Source organism: Phyllosticta capitalensis (genome assembly GCF_038381095.1).
Source record: "Phyllosticta capitalensis strain CBS 128856 chromosome Unknown BKA78scaffold_12, whole genome shotgun sequence".
Lineage (NCBI taxonomy): Eukaryota > Fungi > Ascomycota > Dothideomycetes > Botryosphaeriales > Phyllostictaceae > Phyllosticta > Phyllosticta capitalensis.
Window position 1 is genome coordinate 1,410,591 of NW_027117450.1, and position 21,442 is coordinate 1,432,032.

The 21,442-nt window shown below is 56.5% G+C and overlaps 10 protein-coding genes and 1 non-coding gene across 11 annotated transcripts; 5 read left to right on the forward strand and 6 right to left on the reverse strand.

Annotated features, from left to right (window-relative positions):
- Positions 1-925: 925 nt before the first annotated feature.
- BKA78DRAFT_363100 (putative NRPS-like enzyme) lies at positions 926-4,403 on the forward strand (the record flags this gene model as incomplete). The annotated part of the gene is made up of 3 exons (XM_066892472.1): positions 926-2,025; positions 2,072-2,218; positions 2,265-4,403. The coding sequence occupies 3 exons, from the start codon at positions 926-928 to the stop codon at positions 4,279-4,281; spliced, it is 3,264 nt and encodes a 1,087-aa protein (XP_066739426.1). The 3' UTR covers positions 4,282-4,403.
- Positions 4,364-5,222, reverse strand: BKA78DRAFT_258916 (uncharacterized protein; the record flags this gene model as incomplete). The annotated part of the gene is made up of 2 exons (XM_066885321.1): positions 4,364-4,861; positions 4,905-5,222. The coding sequence occupies 2 exons, from the start codon at positions 5,220-5,222 to the stop codon at positions 4,364-4,366; spliced, it is 816 nt and encodes a 271-aa protein (XP_066739427.1).
- A 354-nt stretch (positions 5,223-5,576) lies between these two features.
- BKA78DRAFT_56807 (putative prefoldin subunit 6) lies at positions 5,577-6,346 on the reverse strand. The gene is made up of 4 exons (XM_066893386.1): positions 6,166-6,346; positions 6,051-6,121; positions 5,773-6,004; positions 5,577-5,720 (listed from the first exon to the last, which is right to left on the reverse strand). Exons 1-3 carry the CDS (start codon positions 6,224-6,226, stop codon positions 5,789-5,791), a joined length of 348 nt encoding a protein of 115 aa, XP_066739428.1. The 5' UTR covers positions 6,227-6,346; the 3' UTR covers positions 5,577-5,720; positions 5,773-5,788.
- Positions 6,347-6,691: 345 nt separating this feature from the next.
- BKA78DRAFT_258403 (vacuolar protein sorting-associated protein-like protein VPS4) lies at positions 6,692-8,079 on the forward strand (the record flags this gene model as incomplete). The annotated part of the gene is made up of 3 exons (XM_066885279.1): positions 6,692-7,317; positions 7,362-7,812; positions 7,858-8,079. The coding sequence occupies 3 exons, from the start codon at positions 6,692-6,694 to the stop codon at positions 8,077-8,079; spliced, it is 1,299 nt and encodes a 432-aa protein (XP_066739429.1).
- Positions 8,080-8,443: 364 nt separating this feature from the next.
- Positions 8,444-10,215, forward strand: BKA78DRAFT_300171 (Prenylcysteine lyase-domain-containing protein; the record flags this gene model as incomplete). The annotated part of the gene is made up of 3 exons (XM_066887153.1): positions 8,444-8,576; positions 8,641-9,229; positions 9,270-10,215. 3 exons carry the CDS (start codon positions 8,444-8,446, stop codon positions 10,213-10,215), a joined length of 1,668 nt encoding a protein of 555 aa, XP_066739430.1.
- A 992-nt stretch (positions 10,216-11,207) lies between these two features.
- Positions 11,208-12,064, reverse strand: BKA78DRAFT_327366 (uncharacterized protein). Its single transcript, XM_066889505.1, has one exon. The coding sequence runs from the start codon at positions 12,020-12,022 to the stop codon at positions 11,507-11,509; it is 516 nt and encodes a 171-aa protein (XP_066739431.1). The 5' UTR covers positions 12,023-12,064; the 3' UTR covers positions 11,208-11,506.
- A 1,301-nt stretch (positions 12,065-13,365) lies between these two features.
- On the forward strand, positions 13,366-14,087 carry BKA78DRAFT_258561 (uncharacterized protein; the record flags this gene model as incomplete). The annotated part of the gene is made up of 2 exons (XM_066885293.1): positions 13,366-13,582; positions 13,627-14,087. Coding segments are annotated over 2 exons (678 nt in total), but the record flags the coding sequence as incomplete, so codon positions are not given.
- Positions 14,088-16,384: 2,297 nt separating this feature from the next.
- Positions 16,385-17,290, reverse strand: BKA78DRAFT_56920 (uncharacterized protein). The gene is made up of 2 exons (XM_066893387.1): positions 16,976-17,290; positions 16,385-16,914 (listed from the first exon to the last, which is right to left on the reverse strand). The coding sequence occupies exons 1-2, from the start codon at positions 17,196-17,198 to the stop codon at positions 16,430-16,432; spliced, it is 708 nt and encodes a 235-aa protein (XP_066739433.1). The 5' UTR covers positions 17,199-17,290; the 3' UTR covers positions 16,385-16,429.
- On the reverse strand, positions 17,281-17,370 carry BKA78DRAFT_t171. Its single transcript has one exon. It is a non-coding gene; the product is annotated as a tRNA-Thr (tRNA).
- An 813-nt stretch (positions 17,371-18,183) lies between these two features.
- BKA78DRAFT_334053 (GRIM-19 protein) lies at positions 18,184-18,670 on the reverse strand (the record flags this gene model as incomplete). Its single annotated transcript, XM_066890161.1, has 3 exons — positions 18,184-18,244; positions 18,294-18,446; positions 18,513-18,670. 3 exons carry the CDS (start codon positions 18,668-18,670, stop codon positions 18,184-18,186), a joined length of 372 nt encoding a protein of 123 aa, XP_066739434.1.
- Positions 18,671-18,915: 245 nt separating this feature from the next.
- Positions 18,916-20,166, forward strand: BKA78DRAFT_300174 (guanine-1-methyltransferase-domain-containing protein; the record flags this gene model as incomplete). The annotated part of the gene is made up of 1 exon (XM_066887154.1): positions 18,916-20,166. The coding sequence occupies one exon, from the start codon at positions 18,916-18,918 to the stop codon at positions 20,164-20,166; it is 1,251 nt and encodes a 416-aa protein (XP_066739435.1).
- Between the last annotated feature and the right edge of the window lie 1,276 nt (positions 20,167-21,442).

The window sequence follows — 21,442 nt, forward strand, 5'->3', positions numbered from 1 at the left end:
GAGTGAAGGCGGGATAGGCTGAGGGAAAATCAGATGCAGTGGAGTCGAGTGGCGCACCCCCGCATGTGCTAGCGCAACGCTATCGCAAAGTTTAAGTCGACGGAGCGCGGTTACAACGGCACTCTTGATCAACCATCTGCCCACCTGAGAAATATGGATGTCGGCTCCGTGGGCTGTCGGCTTTGTTCCGCGGATGGCATTACAAAGCATCGCATACCCGCGCTGAAACTGTTCCGCGGCGCGGATTTGCTTCCCGTCGGTCCTTGTGGCATATCATGGTCGTCTGCGTGATTGATTCGGTCCATGATGCGCTAGTTGGAGCGGGATGATGTATCGCCTGTTGTGTCTTGAATCGGTCGAATCTTCTCGCGGCAGCATTGCTCCGTTCAGAAGCCGGAATGGTCCGTTGTTGTACTTGGACAACTTCGTCCTTTTTTGGTCGGAGACATTTCTTCGGCACGGATATCCAGACAACCGGCCAATCTTCTCTCGTCAGGTCAGCTCAGCTTGATGAAGTCCTTCTCTTCTGTCGGCGGACAACGTGAGGGTAATACTCAACTATTCTCACCCGTGAAAAGATAACCTCAACGAGCACATCGCAATCTTGAAATCCCACTCTTGCCAGAAACAGCTCCCGGTTAGGTCATTTTGGCTTCCAACTCAACCCAGTCACATGCAGCACCCTGGATCTGTACAGATGCTAATGCAGTACTAAGCAACGACTAGTCGGGTAAACGGGAGCGGCCCATATCTCGAGTTGACCCTGAAAAAAGCACCGACCTAGAAACCTGGGAAATATATAAGCTTGACCATCTGGCGGTGTGGTAAGCAACCAGTTTCCATGCAAGCAGCTTTCCAAGAACACCTCTCTAGTAACATCGTTAGCAACACCAAATCAAAGTAACTCAAACAAAAGAAATCAACAATGTTGTCCACAATCCCGCCTTCTGTTCCAACTCCCCAAGCCACCACAAAGCCAACTCTCGCCGTGGACTCACTAAATGGAGCAACCACCAAACCTCAACCCACATATGCCTTTTCTGACCCGTCCATTGGCAAAATCACACTCTCAGCAGATCAACCCCGCACAATCGACGAGCTCATCCGGCGCAGGGCACAAAGCGACCCCGATGTGCGCGCCATTGCGTACCCATGGACGGGGACGACCTACACGCACTACACGCTGCGGCAGCTGGACATATACGCGTACCGGCTGGCGCAAAAGTACGCAGCCGCAGGGCTGCCGGTGCGGCGCAGCGAAGACGAAAAGCCGACGGTGGTCGGCATGCTGGGCCTGTCGACGTTCGACTACTTTGTGACCATGATGGCGCTGACCAAGCTCGGCCACGCCTGTCTGCTCATGTCGACGCGCATCGCGCAGGAGGCGCACTCGTCGCTGCTCAAGAACACGGGGGCGCAGCATCTGGTCGTCGACGGCAGCTTCACCGACATGGCGGGGGCGCTGCAGAAGGAGTGGCCGAACCTGCACATCATCCCGATGATGAAGCGCGACGACTACGAGAAAGAGCCCATCAGTGCCGAGGATGAGAGGCGCGACACCAACATGACGCCGCACCTGGACCCCGAGACGCAGCAGCACAGCACCGTGTGGATCATCCACTCGAGCGGGTCGACCAGCCTACCCAAGCCGATCCCCCTCTCCCACGCCTCGTGCATGAACCACTACGCCGTCGGCTTGAGCATGAACGGCTTCATCACCGGCCCGCTGTTCCACGTCCATGGCACCGCCTGCACCTTTCGCGGCATCTACTTCAAGCGTGAGATGTACCAGTACAACGCCATGCTGCCCATGACGCGGCAGCATCTGATTGACATTGCGCGGAACAACGAGCTCGACATCTTTTTCGGCATCCCGTATGCCCTCAATCTGCTGGCCGAGACGGACGAGGGGATGGAGTGTTTGAAAAAGTTCAAGCTCGTCACATATGGCGGGTCGCCATGTCCGGATGCGCTGGGCGACAAGCTGGTGGCCGAGGGCGTCAAGCTGATGGCGTATTATGGATCGTGAGACCCCTTTTCTCAACCTCTTGTTCTAAATTGACATCAGCAGCACCGAGACGGGCATGCTCATGTCGTCGCAACGGCCGCCCGACGACAATGCCTGGCAATACCTGCGGCCCATGGTAGACGCGGCGCCATACCTACGCTTCGAAGAGCGCGAGGGTGGCTTGTACGAACTGGTAGTCTTAGACGGATGGTAAGCTGCCCATGCCCCTGAACGATTCATCCCTGACACTGTACAGGAAATCCAAAGTCCTCACCAACCGCCCCGACGGGCACTACAACACCAAAGACTGCTTCGTGCCACACCCGAGCATTCCCGATGCGTGGAAGTATTACTGCCGCATCGACGACACGCTGACGCTGGTCAATGCCGAAAAGGCCAACCCGCTGCAAGTCGAGGGCCACGCGCGGCAGAGCATCTACGTCGAAGACGCGCTCATGTTTGGCGCCGGCCGTGAGCACCTGGGTCTTGCCGTGATCCTGACAAGCTCCGCCGAGGGCAAGACGCGCGAGGAGATCCTCGACGACATTTTCAAAGTGATTGAGCCCGCCCACAACGCCTTGCCGGCGTACGCCAAAATCGACCGCGGAATGGTGCTCATGCTGCCGGCTGGGACTCAATGCCGCAAGACGGACAAAGGGACGGTGATCCGGCAGCCCTTCTACAAGCAATTCGCCGCCGAGATTGAGGCCATGTACGACGACTCGGCGACGGGGACGCTGGCGCTGTCGGAGCCCAAGCTGCGCGACTTTATCCGCAAGCAGGTGGCCGAGGTGACCAAGATTGAGCAGCTGGCCGACGACCACGACTTCTTCGCCCTGGGCATGGACTCGCTGCAGACGGCCAGGATCCGGAACGCGCTGGTCAAGAACCTCGACATTGGCGGCAAGCAGCTGGGCTTGAATGTCGTCTTTGACCATCCCAGCATCGCGGCGCTGGCGCAGCACCTCTTTTCCCTGCGCAACGATGCCGCTTCAACCAATGGCGCCGCTAAGACCATCGCCGGTATTCCTGCAGCAAAGATTGAGGAGATGGAGGCCATGATTGCCCGTTACTCGACCCCGCTCCCACGCGCGCAAGCAAACGGCGCCGTTTCCAAAGATGAGGGCCATGTCGTTCTCCTCACTGGCGCCACGGGTTCTCTGGGTGCCCACATTGCAGCACAGCTTGCGGATCTTTCCTCCGTCAGCCGCGTCTACTGCTTGATCCGCGCTCGCGATGCCTCCCACGCGTCGACTCGACTCGAAGAATCCTTTCCAACCCGACACCTCAAGCCTTCCGAGCCTGCCCGTGCCAAGCTTGTTCCCCTGGCCTCGGATCTCTCGCGCGACGACATGGGCGTCGATGCGGAGATGCTCAAGCAAATCGAGCGCCAAGTCAGCCAGATCCTCGCTGTCGGCTGGGCCGTCAACTTCAACATGGCGCTGCAGTCGTTCGAGAGGGAGAATGTGGCCGGCGTGCGGCGGCTGCTCGAACTGGCGGCGCGCAGTGCACGACAGGCGCGCTTCACGTTCGCCAGCAGCGTCAGTGTCGTGGGCAACCTCTCGACAGTGGAGAACATGCCCGAAGGCGTGCTCGCCGTCAAGGAAGAATTGCCGGCAAACTTGGCCGCAGCCATGAACATGGGATACGGACAGTCGAAGCTCGTGACGGAGCACATTTGCTTGAACGCCGCGAAGCAGGTGCCGGAGCTGCACTCGCGGATCCTGCGCGTGGGCCAGATTGTCGGCGACACGCAGGAGGGCGTGTGGAACACCAAGGAGGCTGTGCCATTGATGCTGCGGACGGCGACCATGTTTGGTGCCTTGCCAGAGCTGGACGACGAGGTGCGATGGCTGCCGGTCGACGATGTCGCGAGAGCGTTTGTCGAGGTTGGCGTCTTGGGCAAGGACGGCAAGGACGCACCCGCTGCCATTTACAACCTCAACAACCCTCACAAGATCCACTGGACGCGGGACTTGCTTCCCATGCTGAGAGAGGCTGGGTTGAAATTTGAGACGGTTTCCATGAAGGAGTGGCTAGAGAAGCTGAGGAAGACCGAGCAGGATCCCGCCAAGAACCCCTCCATCAAGCTGCTCAAGTTCTGGGAAGGGAGGAGTCAGCAGATGAGTAGTGAGAAGAAGCTAGAGTATGATTGGGAAACGGAGAGGATGAGGGAGTGGTCTCCAACGATTGCCAAGCTGCAGGCTACCGGCAAAGACCTCGTGCAGAAGATGGTGCACTACTTTGTTAACGAGGGTTGGAAGCAGCAGTAGAGTTGATCATGCCGTCTCATAATGTTTGGGCAAGCTTTCATGTTTTCTAGCAGCTGTCAGCCTTTCGATATGTACACAACAATCAAATGCCAATCACGCGCCTGACGGGGAGTGTCATAAAGTACAAAATCGCCCCCACGCCGGCTACAAAGACGCCAGACCAAAAGGTGTGCCAAAACGCCATCCAGTAGAGCAGACGCCAGACATATTGAGCCTTGTCTTGGTAATCCTTGGTCTCGTAGACATGAGGGAAATCTTGGTCAGGCACGTCTCGCTCCAGATGCTTGCACAGTGGTCCCCAGCCCTGCTTGACATTCCACACCAGCAACCTGTCGGTTGGGACTTCTTTCTTGACTCGTTCGTTGTGCTCGTCGTAATAGTGTTTTCCTTGTGTCGCTCCGTACTTGACCATAAGCATGTTCAAGTCGTCCCATTTGTGCCATTCAGGCATGGGGTTGACGTGGTGGATGTAGCGGGTGAGGTACGAAGGATTTTTGTAATGTTGCGAGACGTTTTTGAAAATGGTTGCGCTAAAGGACTTCCACCATTGATCGGCGTTGTCGCGCACATTGAGAACAATCTAACACAATCAGTACAACTCGTAAATACCTTGGATCGCCTACCTTTGCCTCAGGATAGACCTCTGACAATTCTTTGCCAAAGAGGTTGGCAGGGTTGTCAACCACAGCACGACACCGTCCCAGGAGCGTGTCCCAGTCGTCTCTGGTCATTGGAGGTCCACCTTCCCATTTCGCCCGGATTGCCTTGCTCCATAGTTCGGCGTGCCCCCAGTGCCATGTCATGTAGTCGTAATCGTACACATCTCGAAAACCTAGGATTTTGAGGGCCTCGCGAGTCGAAGAAGTCCCGGTACGTGAAACACCGAGGACTAGCACCTCCATGGGTACCACGCGCTTGACGGGCTTCTTCTCGTCGGCCATGACAAATAACAAAATCGGAAAAGACTGAATAGAGAATGGGTAGTGAGAAGGGAAATACGCGATGATAAAATTTATACTGGCATCGCACTTCATCGCGCTCACCCTGAAAGCAATCACGTCCAGTTTTCAGTAGATGAATAGTGAAACCTCGGGATGATGAAATCTAGCAGAGAGTAAAGGAAGTACCCGAGAGAGACAGGTCGCGGGAACGGTCCAAGGATCATGCCAAGGGTTCAGCGGCCTGTGACAGGTGAGCAATGAGCTTGGCTGCGGTTAGAGGCCAGCAAATGCCTGTCCTGCCACGCCAGCCTCGGAGACCAAGGTCGCAAAGTTATAACGCACGGTTTCGGATCGTCCATCAACATTTGCTTGCCGACCGTCACGACGGTGATGACGCTGCTCTGGGCGGTCTTGGTGATTGCAAAGAATGACCAATTCGACTCACGAAGCTGCCTGTGGCTGAGCCAGCTGTTGCATTTGTGTCTGAAGGGTGATAATCTGTACCTCGTTAGATGGTCTGAAAACGGCAATCAATTCGCGCATGGCTTACCTCTATCTTCTTCTTTTCACTCTTCTCCTGGACCTCGCCAATCTGCTTCTCGATGCGCTTGCTGGTGGGTGTCAGCTAGCCCTCTTGTAGTCCCAGCCAGTACGCACATTTCCTTCTCGATAAACTCCAAGCGGCCCTTGACGGCCATTTCTGCATCTCCCTTGTCCTGCTTCAGCAACACCGGTCCGACGAGCTTGTAAACATTGGCGTCGCTGGGAATCTTGTCGAGCTCCTGAGGAATGTGAGATGTTGGTCGGAAACCTGCTTGATAGACTCACGGCTTGAACGCCCTGGTTCTCTTGTTGCTGCGATTCGAGCTTCTGGCGGCCGTCGACAATGGTTTGGAGCTCTGATGTCGTTAGAGACGAATTTGCAGATTGCGCCAAGACTTACCGGTCTGCAGCGTGGTAAACTCGTCAGAGAGATCCTGCAGCTGCTTCTGCTGCTCGGCCATGGTGTCGGCAATTTCTGGAATGGTGGAGGGGGAAGTTGACAGTCGGCGAAGGAAGTTTGGCGGGTGAATTGGCGGCGGCGGCGGGGATGATGACCAGACCGCTTGGCGCACCTCGAGCCTCCAGCGTCCCCCACGGACCGCAACACCTTGTCCAACCCTACCTAACCACCTCGTTGATTGGCAGATTGCTGTCTCTGGTGGCTTTGTCTCCGTCTCCGACCTCTGCAAGACTGCCGACGCCTTTTTCACCGCTGCCAGCCAATCGCCCTCCAGTCGTCCGCGACCGATAGCGCCGCCCGTTGCCCTCACAACGAGACCGATCCACGAGCACCAGCAGCCAGAGCTTTGACAACATCACCGTCCCTCGAGTGGAAACGCCCAGTCATCGCCAGCAGCCCTCCCGCGCAACCTGCAGCAGCTCGTGCACGCTATCCGACGCGAGCAGTCGGACTTTTCACCACCACCATGAGCACCGACTTTTTGGGCCGCGGCATCGACACCGTCAAAAAAGCAATCGAGACGGACACGAATGGCAACTACAAGGAGGCGTACGACCTCTACTACCGAGCCCTCGAGCTCTTTATGCTCGCGCTCAAGTGGGAGAAGAATGCCAAGACCAAGGAAATGATTCGCAACAAGGTCAGCGAGTACATGGAGCGGGCCGAGAAGCTCAAGAATCACCTGGCGCAAAACGACACGGACAACAAGCGCAAGCCGAGCGCGGTAGGGTCAAACGGCAAGGTCGCCGGCGGCAGCGGCAAGAGCGGAGACGACGAGGAGGACGCCGATAGCAAGAAGCTGAGGGGCGCGCTGGCGGGCGCAATTTTGAGCGAGAAGCCAAACATCAAGTGGGAGGACGTGGCGGGCTTGGAGCAGGCAAAGGAGGCTCTCAAGGAAGCCGTGATATTACCCATCAAGTTTCCCCATCTCTTCACTGGCAAGAGACAGCCGTGGAAGGGCATCCTGCTTTACGGCCCGCCGGGTACCGGTAAGAGTTATCTCGCCAAGGCGGTGGCCACCGAGGCAAACAGCACATTCTTTAGCGTCAGCAGCTCCGACTTGGTTTCGAAGTGGATGGGTGAGAGTGAACGGTAGGTCTTGAATTCTACGGCGCGAATGTGGCTAATTTGGTCAGGCTTGTCAAGCAGCTGTTCAACATGGCACGAGAGAACAAACCGTCCATCATTTTCATTGACGAAATCGACGCACTGTGCGGCCCTCGCGGTGAGGGCGAGTCGGAAGCTTCGCGACGCATCAAGACGGAACTGCTGGTCCAGATGGATGGTGTCGGCAAGGACTCCAAGGGCGTCCTGATTCTCGGCGCCACAAACATTCCATGGCAGCTGGACGCGGCCATTCGGAGACGTTTCCAAAGACGTGTGCACATTAGTCTGCCGGATCTGCCGGCCAGGATGAAGATGTTTGAGCTCGCCGTCGGCTCAACACCATGCTCGCTCAAGCCCGAGGATTTCAAGGAGCTGGGGAGGTTGAGCGAGGGCTACTCTGGCAGCGACATCAGCATCGCCGTGCAGGATGCACTGATGCAGCCCGTGAGGAAGATTCAGACTGCCACACACTACAAAAAGGTACGACTTGTTCGACGCTGGAAAGATTATGGCTAACTCGTGTAGGTGGTGGTGGACGGACAAGAAAAGCTGACGCCCTGTTCTCCGGGCGACAAGGGGGCCATGGAGATGACGTGGACCGACGTCGAGTCGGATCAGCTCCTGGAGCCTCCGTTGATGCTCAAGGACTTTATCAAGGCCATCAAGAGCTCGAGACCAACAGTCAGCGGGGAAGATCTCAAGAGGAATGCCGACTGGACGCTAGAGTTTGGAAGCGAGGGCGCATGAAAATACCAAGACAGAGACGACGGACATGTGGATTTCCTTGTGCTATACATAGCGGGTGGGCCAGGCGTGTATTGAGGCATTGCCTTTTTTGGTGTACATCGATTGAGATGATGTATACGGTCAACATGACTCGTGTGCGACAACACGGCGTTTGCCCACGACTTGATACCATCTACTCTTTTTTTCAGCCATGTGCATTTCATTTGCCGTCGTCAAACAGGTGCGGACGTCGCGACATGCTGAGACAGTTTCGTCCAATTGATCACCCTATGTCGGTTGTGGGAGCTTCATAAGCTTTGAGCTGTCCAGCTCGCCATTTCGTCACAGCTCCCAGCTGCGTCACCCCACACCTCACCTCACCACCATGACACTGCGGAACTACCTTTTGGCAGCCCTGACGCTGCCATTTTCCGCATCCAGCTCCCAGTTGCACGATTCGGACAACCAGGAACACCCGTCCATCCTCAATGGCCCGTCCAAAAACATTGCCATCATAGGTACCTACCTCCGCGGAGCTCCCTCATCACAACCCCGTCATCTTCAACTACTAACACCACGCAGGCGCCGGCGCTGCCGGCTCATCCGCCGCCTACCACCTCTCGCAATATGCCGCCGCGGCCGGCATCGCAACCAACATCACCGTGTTCGAGCGCTCGTCGCACGTCGGCGGCCGCTCCACCACTGTCGCCGCGTGGGACGACCCGGCGCAGCCCGTCGAGCTGGGCGCCAGCATCTTTGTCAAGGTCAACCACATCCTCATGGACGCGGTGGCGCGATTCAACTTGTCGGTCTCGGTGCCGGACCTGGGCAACAACGACGAGGACGAGGACGAGGACGATGAAGGCGATTACGTGGGCATCTGGAACGGACGCGCCTTCGTCTTCCGCGGCGACGATGACGCGCTCGGCTGGTGGGACACGGCAAAGCTGCTGTGGAAGTACGGGCTGGCGCCGCTGCGCACGCGGCGGCTGATGAAGGCCACCGTGGGCGACTTTCTCAAGCTGTACGAGGCGCCGCATTTCCCCTGGCGCAGCCTGACGGACAAGGTCATGGAGTTGGGCCTGCTGCGCCCCGTCGCCATGACCGGGGAGCGCTTTTTGAGAGAGAATGGGATTGGGGAGCTGTGGGCGGGCGAGGTGGTGCAGGCGAGGTGAGTTTGCAGGACTTGTTTTGATGGAGGGTATTGACAGATTCAGCACGCGCGTCAACTACGCCCAAAACCTCGCCCTCATCAACGGCCTCATCACCATGGTCTGCATGGCCACCGACGGCGCCAAATCCGTGCCCGGCGGCAACTGGCGCATCTTCTCGTCTTTCCTCTCGTCGACACCCCATCTGACGACGCGGCTCAACACGTCCATCTCCTCCATCACCCAACACGCCGCCAACTCGTCCTACACCCTCACCCCCTCTAACATAACAACAGGAACGCCCCTCCCCACGGAACACTTCGACGCCGTCATCCTCGCCGCGCCCTACCACCAAGCCAACATCAGCGTGATACCCGCGCCCGCAAACCCGCCCCTCGACCTCCCCTTCGTCACGCTGCACGTCACGCTCCTCTCGTCGCCGCACCGCATCGCGCCGTCCTTCTTCGGGCAGCCCGCCTCGGCCGGCCCCGTCCCGCGCGTCGTCCTGACGACGCTGCCCCCCGACGTGCGGCCCGACGGGCCCGGCGACCGCCAGTTTGCGGGGCCCGCCGGCTTCTTCAGCGTCAGCACGCTGCGGCGCGGGTGGAACCCAAAGGCCGCGAGGCGCGAGTACCTGTACAAGGTGTTTAGCCCCATGGCCGTCGACGACGCGTGGCTGGCGCGGTTGTTTGGCGCGCCGTTGGGCGAGGGCGAGCGCGTTGCCGAGGAGGACGTTTCGTGGGTTTATCGCAAGGTGTGGCAGTCGTACCCGTACGAGACGCCGCGCGTGTCGTTTGACGACGCGTGCCTGGACTGCGGCGAGGAAAAGGTGGCCACGGGTGGGTTGTGGTACACGGGCGGCATGGAGGGCTTCATCTCGACCATGGAGACGAGCGCGCTCATGGGCCGCAATGTCGCCAGGTTGATGGTCGACGGGTGGGTGCAGGGGAAGAGCGGGGAGGAGGGAGAAGTCGTCGATGCGGGCGAGGGCGAGAAGGAGCTGTAGGTGGTGTTGCGGGGCGGTGATGCGCAAGGAAGTTCGATGGGGAAAGGCAGCCAAGTCGGTTGAGCATTGCATTGCATTGGTTCACGCTTCATCTTTGGCATTGCTGCTATGTGCGACTGGGGAATGACCAACAAGAGCCATGACTGGGCCTCCATTCTTGTACGCGGACAGGCAATGAAGCAACCCGAATCGTCGTAGAACCTGCGCTAACATCTCTGGAAAGCGGTGGAGCGGCCAATTGATAATGAGGAAGACGTCATTTCCTCTTTCCTCTTCAGGATTTGGTTTCTCCTTTTTAGCAATTTTTCCTCTTCCCGGGGCACCATCCATCCTCCCCACATACACACCAGCAGCCAAAGGCGTGACGACTAAATGGCTTGTCCATCGAACAATTTTCAATCAGAGCAACACGACAACAGGCTAGCAATCTTAGAGATGTTGGCTTTATGTAGCATCAGTATACCGTCCATCATGGACACGAGGGACAAGATGTGCGTCTGGGGTAAGGCAAGCAGGCGGGCGGGCGATCAGAATCAGGGGGGAAAGTAGCAAGTAAGTAAGCGAGCAACCTGTCTGTCTGGGGATGATGATGTGATGATGTGATGGGATCAGCTGGGGGTGTGGGCGTGAGGATTATTCGTCTCATTGATCATGTCTTCCTTTTGCTGTTTATTTTCCGGCAGCCCACGTGGTGTGGTGAGTGCGTTCCATGACATTGCATGGCTCGAGCGATGAGTGAGGTGGAGAGCTTTGCGGAGGACGTTCAAGGCATCTCATCATGGGGGGGCCGGAAAGCAGTCGTTCCGAGAGATTGATCTCCAGTGGCATAGGTCGACGCGCTTGGGTTTTTGGGTTGGTTGGCGACTCAGCACACCTACCTACCTGCTGGCTCAGGCTGAGAAACATGGCACAAGTACAATACCAAGCCTTGAAAAACCTCCGCGGGGCGCCCACGTGGCAGACGCGGACCGGGACCGGGTCGGCGCTTTCGCACCTCATCTTCGTTCGAAAAATAGACTTTGGGCAAAGTAGAGAGCAACATCGCGACCTGCCTGTTTGGGCATGTCCAAGAAGATGGGAGGGCGGGCTACTGCTCGAGCTTTGAAGCGAGATGATGGGCAGGCAGGCAGGCAGGCAGGACATCCGGGGATGCCGACGACGGACGGGAGGGCGCTTGTCTGACCAGATGCGGGCGCTTGGGGCGCGCTACTGTGCTGTACTGCTCGAAGCGCGGTGGCAGGTATCCATCTCGAGGCTGCTGCGTCTGGGGGCGGAGATGTCGATGGTGTGGTTATGTCCGGACATGTCTTGATAAGAGTTGCAGCCCAACCAGCACAACGCAACGGACGCAGACAAATACCTTGGTGTCTCCTTTCTGAGCGTGCGGTGGATCCTTTTTCCTGTCGTCCTGCCGCTTCTGGCTTCGTTCCAAACCTTGTACCTGATGGACACACGAGGCAGGAAATGATGAAGATGGTTCCATGGGCTGCAAGGCTGGCTGGCCACGTGGAGGATGGTCATGGGGGACAGACTCTAGAAGAAATAATGGAAGCTTTGGCGGCGCGCACGTCGTGACTATTGATTTGCGTCGAATACTGTCGTAGACGACGTGCCATTGGCCATTGAAATGTATTTTGGTGGTGTACCTGCGTCGAGCGGTCACGTCGTTCGCGTGGCGCCATGGTTCCCCATGTGTGCTGGCTGTCGATCTGCGCAACGAGGTTCCGTTCACTCGGTGTGATGACTCTGTGATGCTTTTGCTGTGCAATTGGTGGTCAATGAAGTCGTGGTGAATTGGCTGCTGCATGGCCGTAGCTTGGATTGATACGAGATGATGTTGTTGCAGCACGGTTTCCCAACGCGAGACGTGGAGGATGCGAAAGCGACGGCCTCGACGGCATCGAGATGCTGGAGCTGGGCGCCTCGGATCTTCCGGCAAGAGTGTTCAGGGCTGGAGTTGTATACGAGACCCTGGGGGCAGACAGGGAGGAAAAAAGACCGAGAGGGCGAGTCAGAGTGGACGATGGCGAGCATGGACCTGGCCTCTGCGTCGGGCGAGGTTGATCTTTCGCGTGCGAGGCTGACGTTGCCACGGCCTTGGTTCCTGGTTGGATGGACTTGGGGCCGATGAGGGAAAAGAGAGCAAAGATGGTCGTCGTCGTGGTTGGCTTGACGTCAAGAGATTTTCTGCACCACGCGGCCAAGACTTTTGTCAAGACTATCAACTGCAAGTCCACTTCTTCATCGACCTCAGCATCACCATCTTCAGTCTTTCAGCATGCACGTGCCGACCTTCCCATCCAGCGACTACATGTAGCGAGGCCCACCAGGTAGGGTAAGCCCTGGGGCTCATCACATCCGACCCATCTCTCCGCTCAACCACTGGACGCCGCCCATTTGCAGGGCCTCCCGTATCGGACGAGACTGGACGATTCCATGCCCGCCACCATTCCATCTAGACGTTGTCTTCCCTCAAATATACTTTTCAACTTTTTTCTCTCTCACCACCATTCGTCATGTCATGTCAAAATGTTCAGAAAAAAGAAACACCAGTCCAACTCATCAAGTCCCTCGCTTGCGCGTCCACGTCCTCTTCGCCCCCATACAATGGACAGATCCCCCATTGCAAGGGATCTTCGCCTCAATCTGGTCAAAGTCACGTCTCCACATGTTCAACGACCGAGCGCCCGTTCTATTGGGCTTCGGTTGCTGAGCACCCCTGCTTCCCATCCATGATATGTAGCCATTGGCGTTGCTCCTTCACTTGTCCGCTTTCTCCATTCGTGCGGCGTCTCCGTTGCCTCTCTTCCCCTTCCCAGTAACTCTTTTCCGCCCTCTCCACATCTTCTCCCAGAGATTGACAGCTAGGCCAGAACTAGGCCCGTCATAAAGCCCCAGCACGCCGCTGCCCTCCGTTCTGCACCGTAGGTACCATCAAAATGGGCTGGAGTGCGGAGCACCAGGTGCTGGTAGAAGGCATCGTGGAATGGGCAATCGCCCTGATTTTCTTTGTGGGCAGACTGTGAGCATTTCCCTTTTTGTTGTTGTGCCTTTCTGACGGTTCAGGTGGTCCCGAGTCCTTACCACGGGAACCTTCAAGAGATTTCAATGTAAGTAGACAGCCTTATCTCAATGCCCTGGCTGACTTGAGAAGCGGACGACTATGTCATGATTGTCACCTTTGCCTTTTATACGGCCCTGCTGGTGCTGTTGAAGATTACCGCACAGCACGGAAGCAACCTCGTGCCAGACAGCGAGGTCGCCAAGCTGCTGGCGGATCCTCGAGAAGTAAAGGACCGCATCTTTGGCTCCAAGCTGACGCTCGTCGTCGAGCAATGCATGTTGCACACGCAATGGGGAAGCAAAGGTAGGCCACCACCCCTGTCCGCCCTCAAAACTAAACCTTTTCAGCCAGTCTGCTCATTCTCTACCATCGCATGACGCGAGGCCTCCGCGAGCACATCTTCACCAAGCTCGTCGCCGGCTACATTGTGCTGTCGTACATTTTCATCCAAATCACCTTCTTTGCCGCCTGGTGCCGTCCCTTTAGCCAGTACTGGGCCTTTCCGGCCAAAAACCCGCAGTGCGCAAACTACAACAACTACCTCATCACCATCCTCGTCTTCAACGTCACGTCGGATCTGCTCCTCATCGGCGTGCCCATCCCATTGATATGGCGGGCGCGCATGAAGAAGGGCAAAAAGATTATGCTCTGCGCAGTGTTTAGCCTGGGCGTCTTCAACATCATCGCCGCCGTGCTCAACAAAATTTACAACTGGATCCTGCCCGGCGTGCCCGTGTACATGATCTGGTATGTGCGCGAGAGCAGTACGTGCATCTACGTCGCCAACGCGACATGCTGCTGGCCGTAAGTGTCCCCTTGCACACGCACTCCAGCATCACTGACGCCAAACAGGCTGTTCCGCCGCTGCCTGACGCTGCTGGGCTGCTCGCACTACTGGACCACCGAGCACACGTCGACGCCGCACGCCCGCAAACCGACGCCCGGCTTCGACCTCGTCGACCCCAACGTGCCGCGCTCCACGCGCATGCCTCCGCACGTCCGCAGCTCCGGCGCCAACGGCTCCCGCCACTCGGCCACCCGCCTCTCGCGCACCATGCGCTCCTTCAAGGACAAGACCATGCACAACCTGGCCTCCATCTCGGCCGCCAGCCCCTCCGAGGAGGCCATCTACGGCGTCGATCACGGAGCCGAAAACGGCGGGCGCAGCGGCAGCGGCAGTCGAAACTCGGATCGCTATGGACCGGATCGACCCGTGCCGCTTGAGATTTGGCGGCATGTTGACTACGAGATTGACGCGGGGGCGACGACGACGACGACAACGACGACGACGACGCGAACATCGACGTCGGGGCCGACTAGCGCGCCGCTCCCGCAGTACCCGGGCATCGGCGTCGCGGTCAGCAGTGGCGACGAGGAGGCGGCGGTCGTGGGGCTGGATTTGAAGGAGCAGCCGCAATATCAACAACAATATCAACAACAACCGCAACCGCAACAACCATACTACCACAAAGAGCCCCCGCTCTACCTCGGCGACATGGGCGGCTGGTCGGAGACGTGGGTCGAAACGGCGCGGCCACCTCCCGCAGCCACAAAGAGCTCGTGCAGTCGGAAAAAGAACAAGAGTGGAGGGGCGGAAGGTGGCGAAAACACCACCGAGAACGCGTCGCGCAATGACTCCAAGGGCGGCGGGTCCGTGTCGACGTGGTTGGGTCGCAGTCGAAGTCGGTCGGGGAGTGGGTGAGGGGAGCTGAGCGAAGCGAAGCTGGACAGAGCACAGCAGAGCAGAAAGAAGCACAACAGGGGGCCAAGAGGATCTATCTAGGTGTTGAAGAACAGACGGGACCCACTGATGATGCATGCATGCATCGCGAGGAGTACTGGACTGGACTGGCCTGTCTGTGGTGGTGGAAAAAGGGTGGGAAACGGGGAAAAGAGGACCCAAAAGCGCTGCTTGCTGTTTTTTTCACGAGACACGATACCCCCGAACCAAACATATAGACGTAGACGCATAAATGTGTGGAGCATTTGCTCGCACTCTGGCAGCATATCGACATCAAGATAATGACCTGCTGCTCCCTTGAAGCCACTATCCCTCCCTCAAGTGGCACGTACTCAAGCCTTGCCATGAGCTGAACTTGAATTGCGAAAATGATCAAGATGGTTTGAGTCTTTGAGATGAGTTCACGAAATCCACAGCCTTTTGATATTTAAATTTTCAGCAGTATCCACTGTATTGAACTGATGCGTTCCCCTCGATTCGCCAACCCTTTAGGTTCCGTAGAGACGGACACAGTTGAATATCCTCAACTCAACCCACACCATACACCCCTCGCAACCCTCCCCTCCATCCACAGCCATCAAATCAGTACAACCCCCTCCCCTCCCTCTGCCTTATCGTCGCCCCCACACTCCGCCCCACCCGTTCTCTCGGCTCGCTTCGCTTCGCGCGCTCATCTTCATCTCATCGGATCTGCGACGATACTTCTAGTGGCGTACGTACGTAAGGTGCGTAAGGGTGTAAGTCATAATTGTTGAGAGGAGACAGTATTGAGAGCTCAGAGCTCAGAGGTAAGAGGTGAGGATAAAGATAAGGAATTGTGGAGGGGGAAAAATAGAGCAAAAAAGAGCCAAGGATGATGTATTAGAGAGGAAGTGTAAGAAAAGATGTAGAGATGCGCTTTCCTCTATGCTCAAGCGTCTTCAATAAGAACGTGTAGGATGCAAGCCTGATACCTCCCTGTGTGTGCGATGCGTAGGTATGCTGCTATACCAGCTTAGCCAAAAACTGGCCACCGCTTCTGCTTTTCTTTAGCAGCAACTCTGACTACAACTGTGCACCGACCGCGAAGTTCTCTGCACCTGAGTGACCTGTGAAGATGGTAAAGAGGGAATGGTGAGGATGTTTTTTCAAAATTTGAAAAACCAAAAAAAGTCTGGACGACTGGGTAGACAATGGATGATGAGGGCGCCGGCGGATTTGCCGCATGAATTGAGAGAGAAAGGAGTACATGCAGGGAGCATTCGAACTCGAACGCGAGCACGCAAAATTCTCCAGACAATCGAGTCGAATCAGGTCGCGCGCGCCCCTGTTCGCCATTGACATTTCGCTGTCCGGGGATGTGTGTGGGATGCCACACGCATCTCCTGCATCTTCATCTCATCTCTCATCTCACGCCTGGCACCTCCTCTTCATGCAAGCGATGATGCATCACCGCCACCATGCATGCATGCGCTGCAAGCGACATGACGCAGGACTCCTCTCTGACTCTCCCTCCTTTCCACGCGTCCGTCGGCAGGGCCACACAACACGGGTTGTCTTTTTTTCCGCCACAACCACGCTGCGCTGCAATACATGTTCGAACTCGAGCCAGGCAGAACAGAGGACAGAGGACAGACAGGGGGCCCAGCAGCACATGCACGACGCAAAACAATAACCCTCTCCCGGTCATGCATGCGGGACTCGTGGGTGGCAGAAATGGCAGGACTCTGCTGGTGGGCTGGTGAATAAATGGTCTGCGCTGGCCGCAACCATCTCTGGGTAGGTATCCGTAGACTGCAGATTATTTGACGCAACGCAACGCAACGCAGCGCATGGAAAATTCCACAGCACGTTGCGAATCCTTCGACGCAGGGGGCGGCGCAGGCAAGGGCGGGCAAGAGACAGGGGTAAGTAACTAGGTCGAGCAGCATTATCGATGCGTTCCATTGTTCGTTTGTTCAATGCGGGTGCCTTACTGTACCCAGGCAGCCGAAGAAGCTTGAAAAAGCTTAGACAAACGCCTCGTCTTGCTCCGATTGGAGCGGTTTCGCCGGTTGCGCGAGGAGGATTGTTGTGGTGGCCACGGACTGCGCTGTGGAGTGTTGGGGTGCGAGGAAGGTGTGCGAGGTCGGCTGCGCGGCTCTCACGCATCGCCAAACAACCCAAACCCCAAATTATTAACTTTCTTCTCTTCCTCATGGAGTGGGTTATCGTGGACGTAGAATCGTTGTTCTGCTGCTCGTAGGACTGCCTGATTGGGCTGCAAAACAGCAAAAGAGATTGCTCCCACTCAGATTTGAACTGAGGACCTCGGCATCACTGATGATGATCAGGTACTAGTGCCGCGCTCTACCAACTGAGCCATAGGAGCCCTATTTCGCTATTAAACACGAAAAGGAAATAGGATTATAGACTGCGCAAATTTGAGATTCTCGGCGTTTGCAAAGTGAACGTTGGGATTTTTTCTTTTTTTTCTGATTGTGGTTCGTCGTAATGCCGGAGTTGTCTTGGAGAACTGTCGGCAGAGGGATTCCGGGCGTTGGTGGAAGCGAGGAGAGGAGCGGGCGTTGGTAGTGGAGATCTCCGGACCTGATTGGTCGACACTTGATCCTGCGGTATAGCTCGACATCGAGACAAGAGCGCAAGCCAATTCAAAGGAGGGGAAGCCTTCGTCCTTGACAAGTCGATTATTTGACTCAGGGGTAAAAGAGATGTAATGATTGCTTCTGGTGTGCGTGGAAATCGACATGAAGTTGTAGACTCGCAACGCTGTTCCGTAGAGACGGCGACAGCTGTGGATTCAATTTCGCTTCAAAGGGCGATAGATGAGTTGATCAGTCGAATCCACGTGCGCCCGCAGAAAGTGACCAAAGTGTCCATATGTCTGGTGTGTTGATTGGTTGGGCTTTGCCTGGCAATCTGACGGGACGTGACCTCGTGCTCAGATCAAAGCAGCGATGTCTGTTTCTTGAGAAAAGCTCATGCCTAACTTCCATTAGCATGGGTTGAGATACTGTTTGCCACATGTAGTTTCAGCATCGAGGTGGTGGACGGCAAGCCCAAAAGAGCCAGCAGTCGATTGATTTTGATTTGCATTGGCCGCGAAGCAGTCTTGCCGTGCGTCTTGTCTCAAGTCGATGTACACCCAGCCCGTATCGCTCCATACTCCGTCGAAAGCATTTCTTCATTTCTCCCAGGCGGGGTAAACGGTTGACGGGGTAGCCGCAAAGGTCGGCTGGATGAACCTGCACAGACTTAGTATCTTGCCATGAATTGAGACAGTGGACGACATACCTGTCCGAGTTGTAGACCTTGATCTCCTTGCCCAACAGCTCCTTCTCGCGCGCCTTCTCTGCGTAATACCGCCTCACCATGTCTCGGTCGGCCTCGGCCTGCAGCACCGGCATCAGATGAATGCGAGCCCACATCTTCTCGCGAGCAAGCTCACTGTAGAGCATTAGCCTCGAATCAATTCATGCCGATTGTCAATGCTTCCTCCACGTCGCGGCTTACTTTTTCTCCCTGATTCCCTGACCCATGCGGTACCAGCCATAGCCCATGGCGACACCGACGGCGACCAAGTACCAGCGAGTAGCGAATGGGCGAGCGGGAATGTTGCGCTTGTACTGGACCTGCTCGTAGCCGCCCTTGGGCGGCAAGTCCTGAGGCATTGTGGCAGCAGAGTGTGCCCTAGATCGGAGGAGATAAAGAGCGGCTTCGTCGCCTAGGGATGGGTGTTGTGGGAGATGGAGTGGAGGATGGACGTGGGGATGTCCGTGGGCTGATTGCGAGCGCTGTGAGAGGTGGATGGATGGGGCTTCGTGGGGACCGGGGTGTGGAGGATCCGCCGCGGTTCGACCGGCGGGCAAGCCCGAATTTTTGAGGCAGCTCCACCTCCGCCTCACCATCACCGAACATGGCGGACGACGAGAGACCCAGCAAGATGCAAAAGAGGGAGCACGACTCTCCGGAAGGTGAAGCTGCTTTTGCTCCCTCTGAGCAGCCTCCGCCCAGCGAAGCTCCGGACACATCCGCACCGATGGACGTCGACCAGCAAGAAACGAATGTACCCTCCAAGCCAGGCCCGCCACCGGGCATGACCAAATCCGCCTGGAAGAAGCTCAGACGACAACAAGAATGGGAGGCTGGACGCGAGCAGCGCAAGGTGGTGCGGCGCGAAAAGATCAAGGCACGCAAGCAACGGAAGCGCGACGAATACGCAGAAGCGCGCGCCAATGGCTCGACAGCCGACGCAGAGGGTGATGCGCCGCGACTTTTTCCCCACAAGAAGGAGCGGCAGGCCCTCGAAAAGGCGCGCAATCAGCGCGCGACGCAGGTCCCCATCACCATTGTGTTTGACTGCAGCTTCGACGACCTGATGATGGACAAGGAGCTCAAGTCGCTGGGACAACAAATTACGCGCGCATACTCGGACAATCGCAGCGCAAAGTATCGCGCGCATCTGGCCGTGTCGAGCTTTGGCGGCAAACTAAAGGAGCGGTTTGACGGCGTGCTGGCCGGGCACTACAAGGCGTGGAAGGGGTTTCACGTGTGTGAGCAGGATTACATGGAAGCCGCAGAGCAGGCAAAAGGCTGGATGGCGGACCCAAAGACTGGAGGTGTTGTAGAGGGCGCGCTAAAGGGAAGTGAACAGGCGGAGGGCGAACCGGCCAACGACACTCCTCAAGGCGAAGTCATCTACCTGTCGTCCGAAGGCACCGAAACACTTCACACGCTGCGGCCGTACGACACGTACATCATTGGCGGGCTGGTGGACAAGAACCGGTACAAGGGCATCTGTCACCAGCGGGCGACGGAGCGCGGCATCAAGACGGCCAAGCTGCCAATCGGCGAGTTTCTTCAAATGAACAGCCGCGCCGTGCTGGCGACGAACCACGTCAACGAGATTATGCTGCGCTGGCTCGAGTGTGGCGATTGGGGCGAGGCATTTATGAAGGTCATTCCGAAGCGCAAGGGCGGGCAGTTGCGGAGCACGGGCGAGGAGGATGATGGTGAAGAAGCTGGTCCTACTGCCAAGGATGATGAGGGTGAGGGAGAAGCAGAAGCTGGTGCTGCTGCCAAGGATGAGGGCGAGGAGCCTGCGGTTGAGAAGGTTGAGGGAGAGACTGCGGATACTGCATCCGCGGCCGCACAAGATGACGTGTAGGTCGTCTGTCCAACGATTTTTTACCCATTCTGCCAACCTTTTACGGAGCATTGGAACGGCAAATGCATTTCTAGACACGATGGAGAACTATCCGTTCAATACAAATATTCGACAAGAAGAGCAAGATCTTTGGACCTCTGCACATTTTACCATACGGGAACACCTCAAACTCGTCAAAGTTGCCATCCCCACGCCTTTCCCCTCCCCTCGTTCATCCAACCCTACCAACCACCGCTGCACTCAAATATCGGCTGCAGTACCAGTCGATTGCAACTACCCAGTCCCTATGATGCGATGCGCTCTTTCATCTCGGAGCAACCTCAGCCGATTCCTCCAACAATCTGCTCACATCTCAACAGCGACTTTAGAGAGGAGAAAAGCTGAAAACAGTAAAAGGCAAAAAAACATCATGAGCGAGATCTCCAGCTTGATCCACTCATTCAACATACGGCAACCGAATGCCATTTCTGACTCCAACGGAGCTAGTCCGAGGGTGATGTGCAAACCTGCCGTCCGCTCTCTTTCTAGATGGAGCAAGCAACTCTGACGGCGCTTCGATGTCCAAGACGTTGACTCAACTTGTACTGTTGATTGCTCCTCACACTTCTTGGTTGCTTTGAGGAATAAGTGACAAGTCGCGGTGAGTCGCAACGGAAATGTCGGCTCTAAGGCAGTGCCTCAACACTCTCTGCATCCATTGCTTTCCGACCTTGAACTTCCAAGACTTTGTGGTGAGGTGCTCGAATGCTCTTCTTCCCTGTGTGCACTTTGACTCGGTAACTTTTTCAGTATTCAAACACCAACGTTGTGCCAAAAGCGTTTTGGCATCGAATCTCGGTGCTGACATTTCTTTGACATTCCGCCATTAGTATGGTGGTGCTAATGGTCTGATCTGCGTCTTTCCAGAACACTATCCAGCATCACCTCATCAGAAGACCGCAAAATCAAACCAACTCTTTCTCAGGGGCAAGTGATTGCAGACGGCATCAGCCCAACGCGCAATGCCAGCAGAACAAATAGTCCTCCAAACCGCGCAGTCCAGTCCAGTCCAGTCCAGCCGCGCCGCCTTCACCCCAAAACCCTGTCGAGCTTGGTAACAATTTAGGAATTCCCCGTTCCCATCTCTTTCTCGCCTCATAAATCGCAGTCATCACTAGCCGGGACCTCGCACACGACGGGATGGACAGAAAGCGAAAAGAAGCTGGGATTGACAGCGATTAAAAACCGAAGATGACGCCCTCCTTTCCCTGGCTTGCCTGTGTCCAACCAGCCAGCC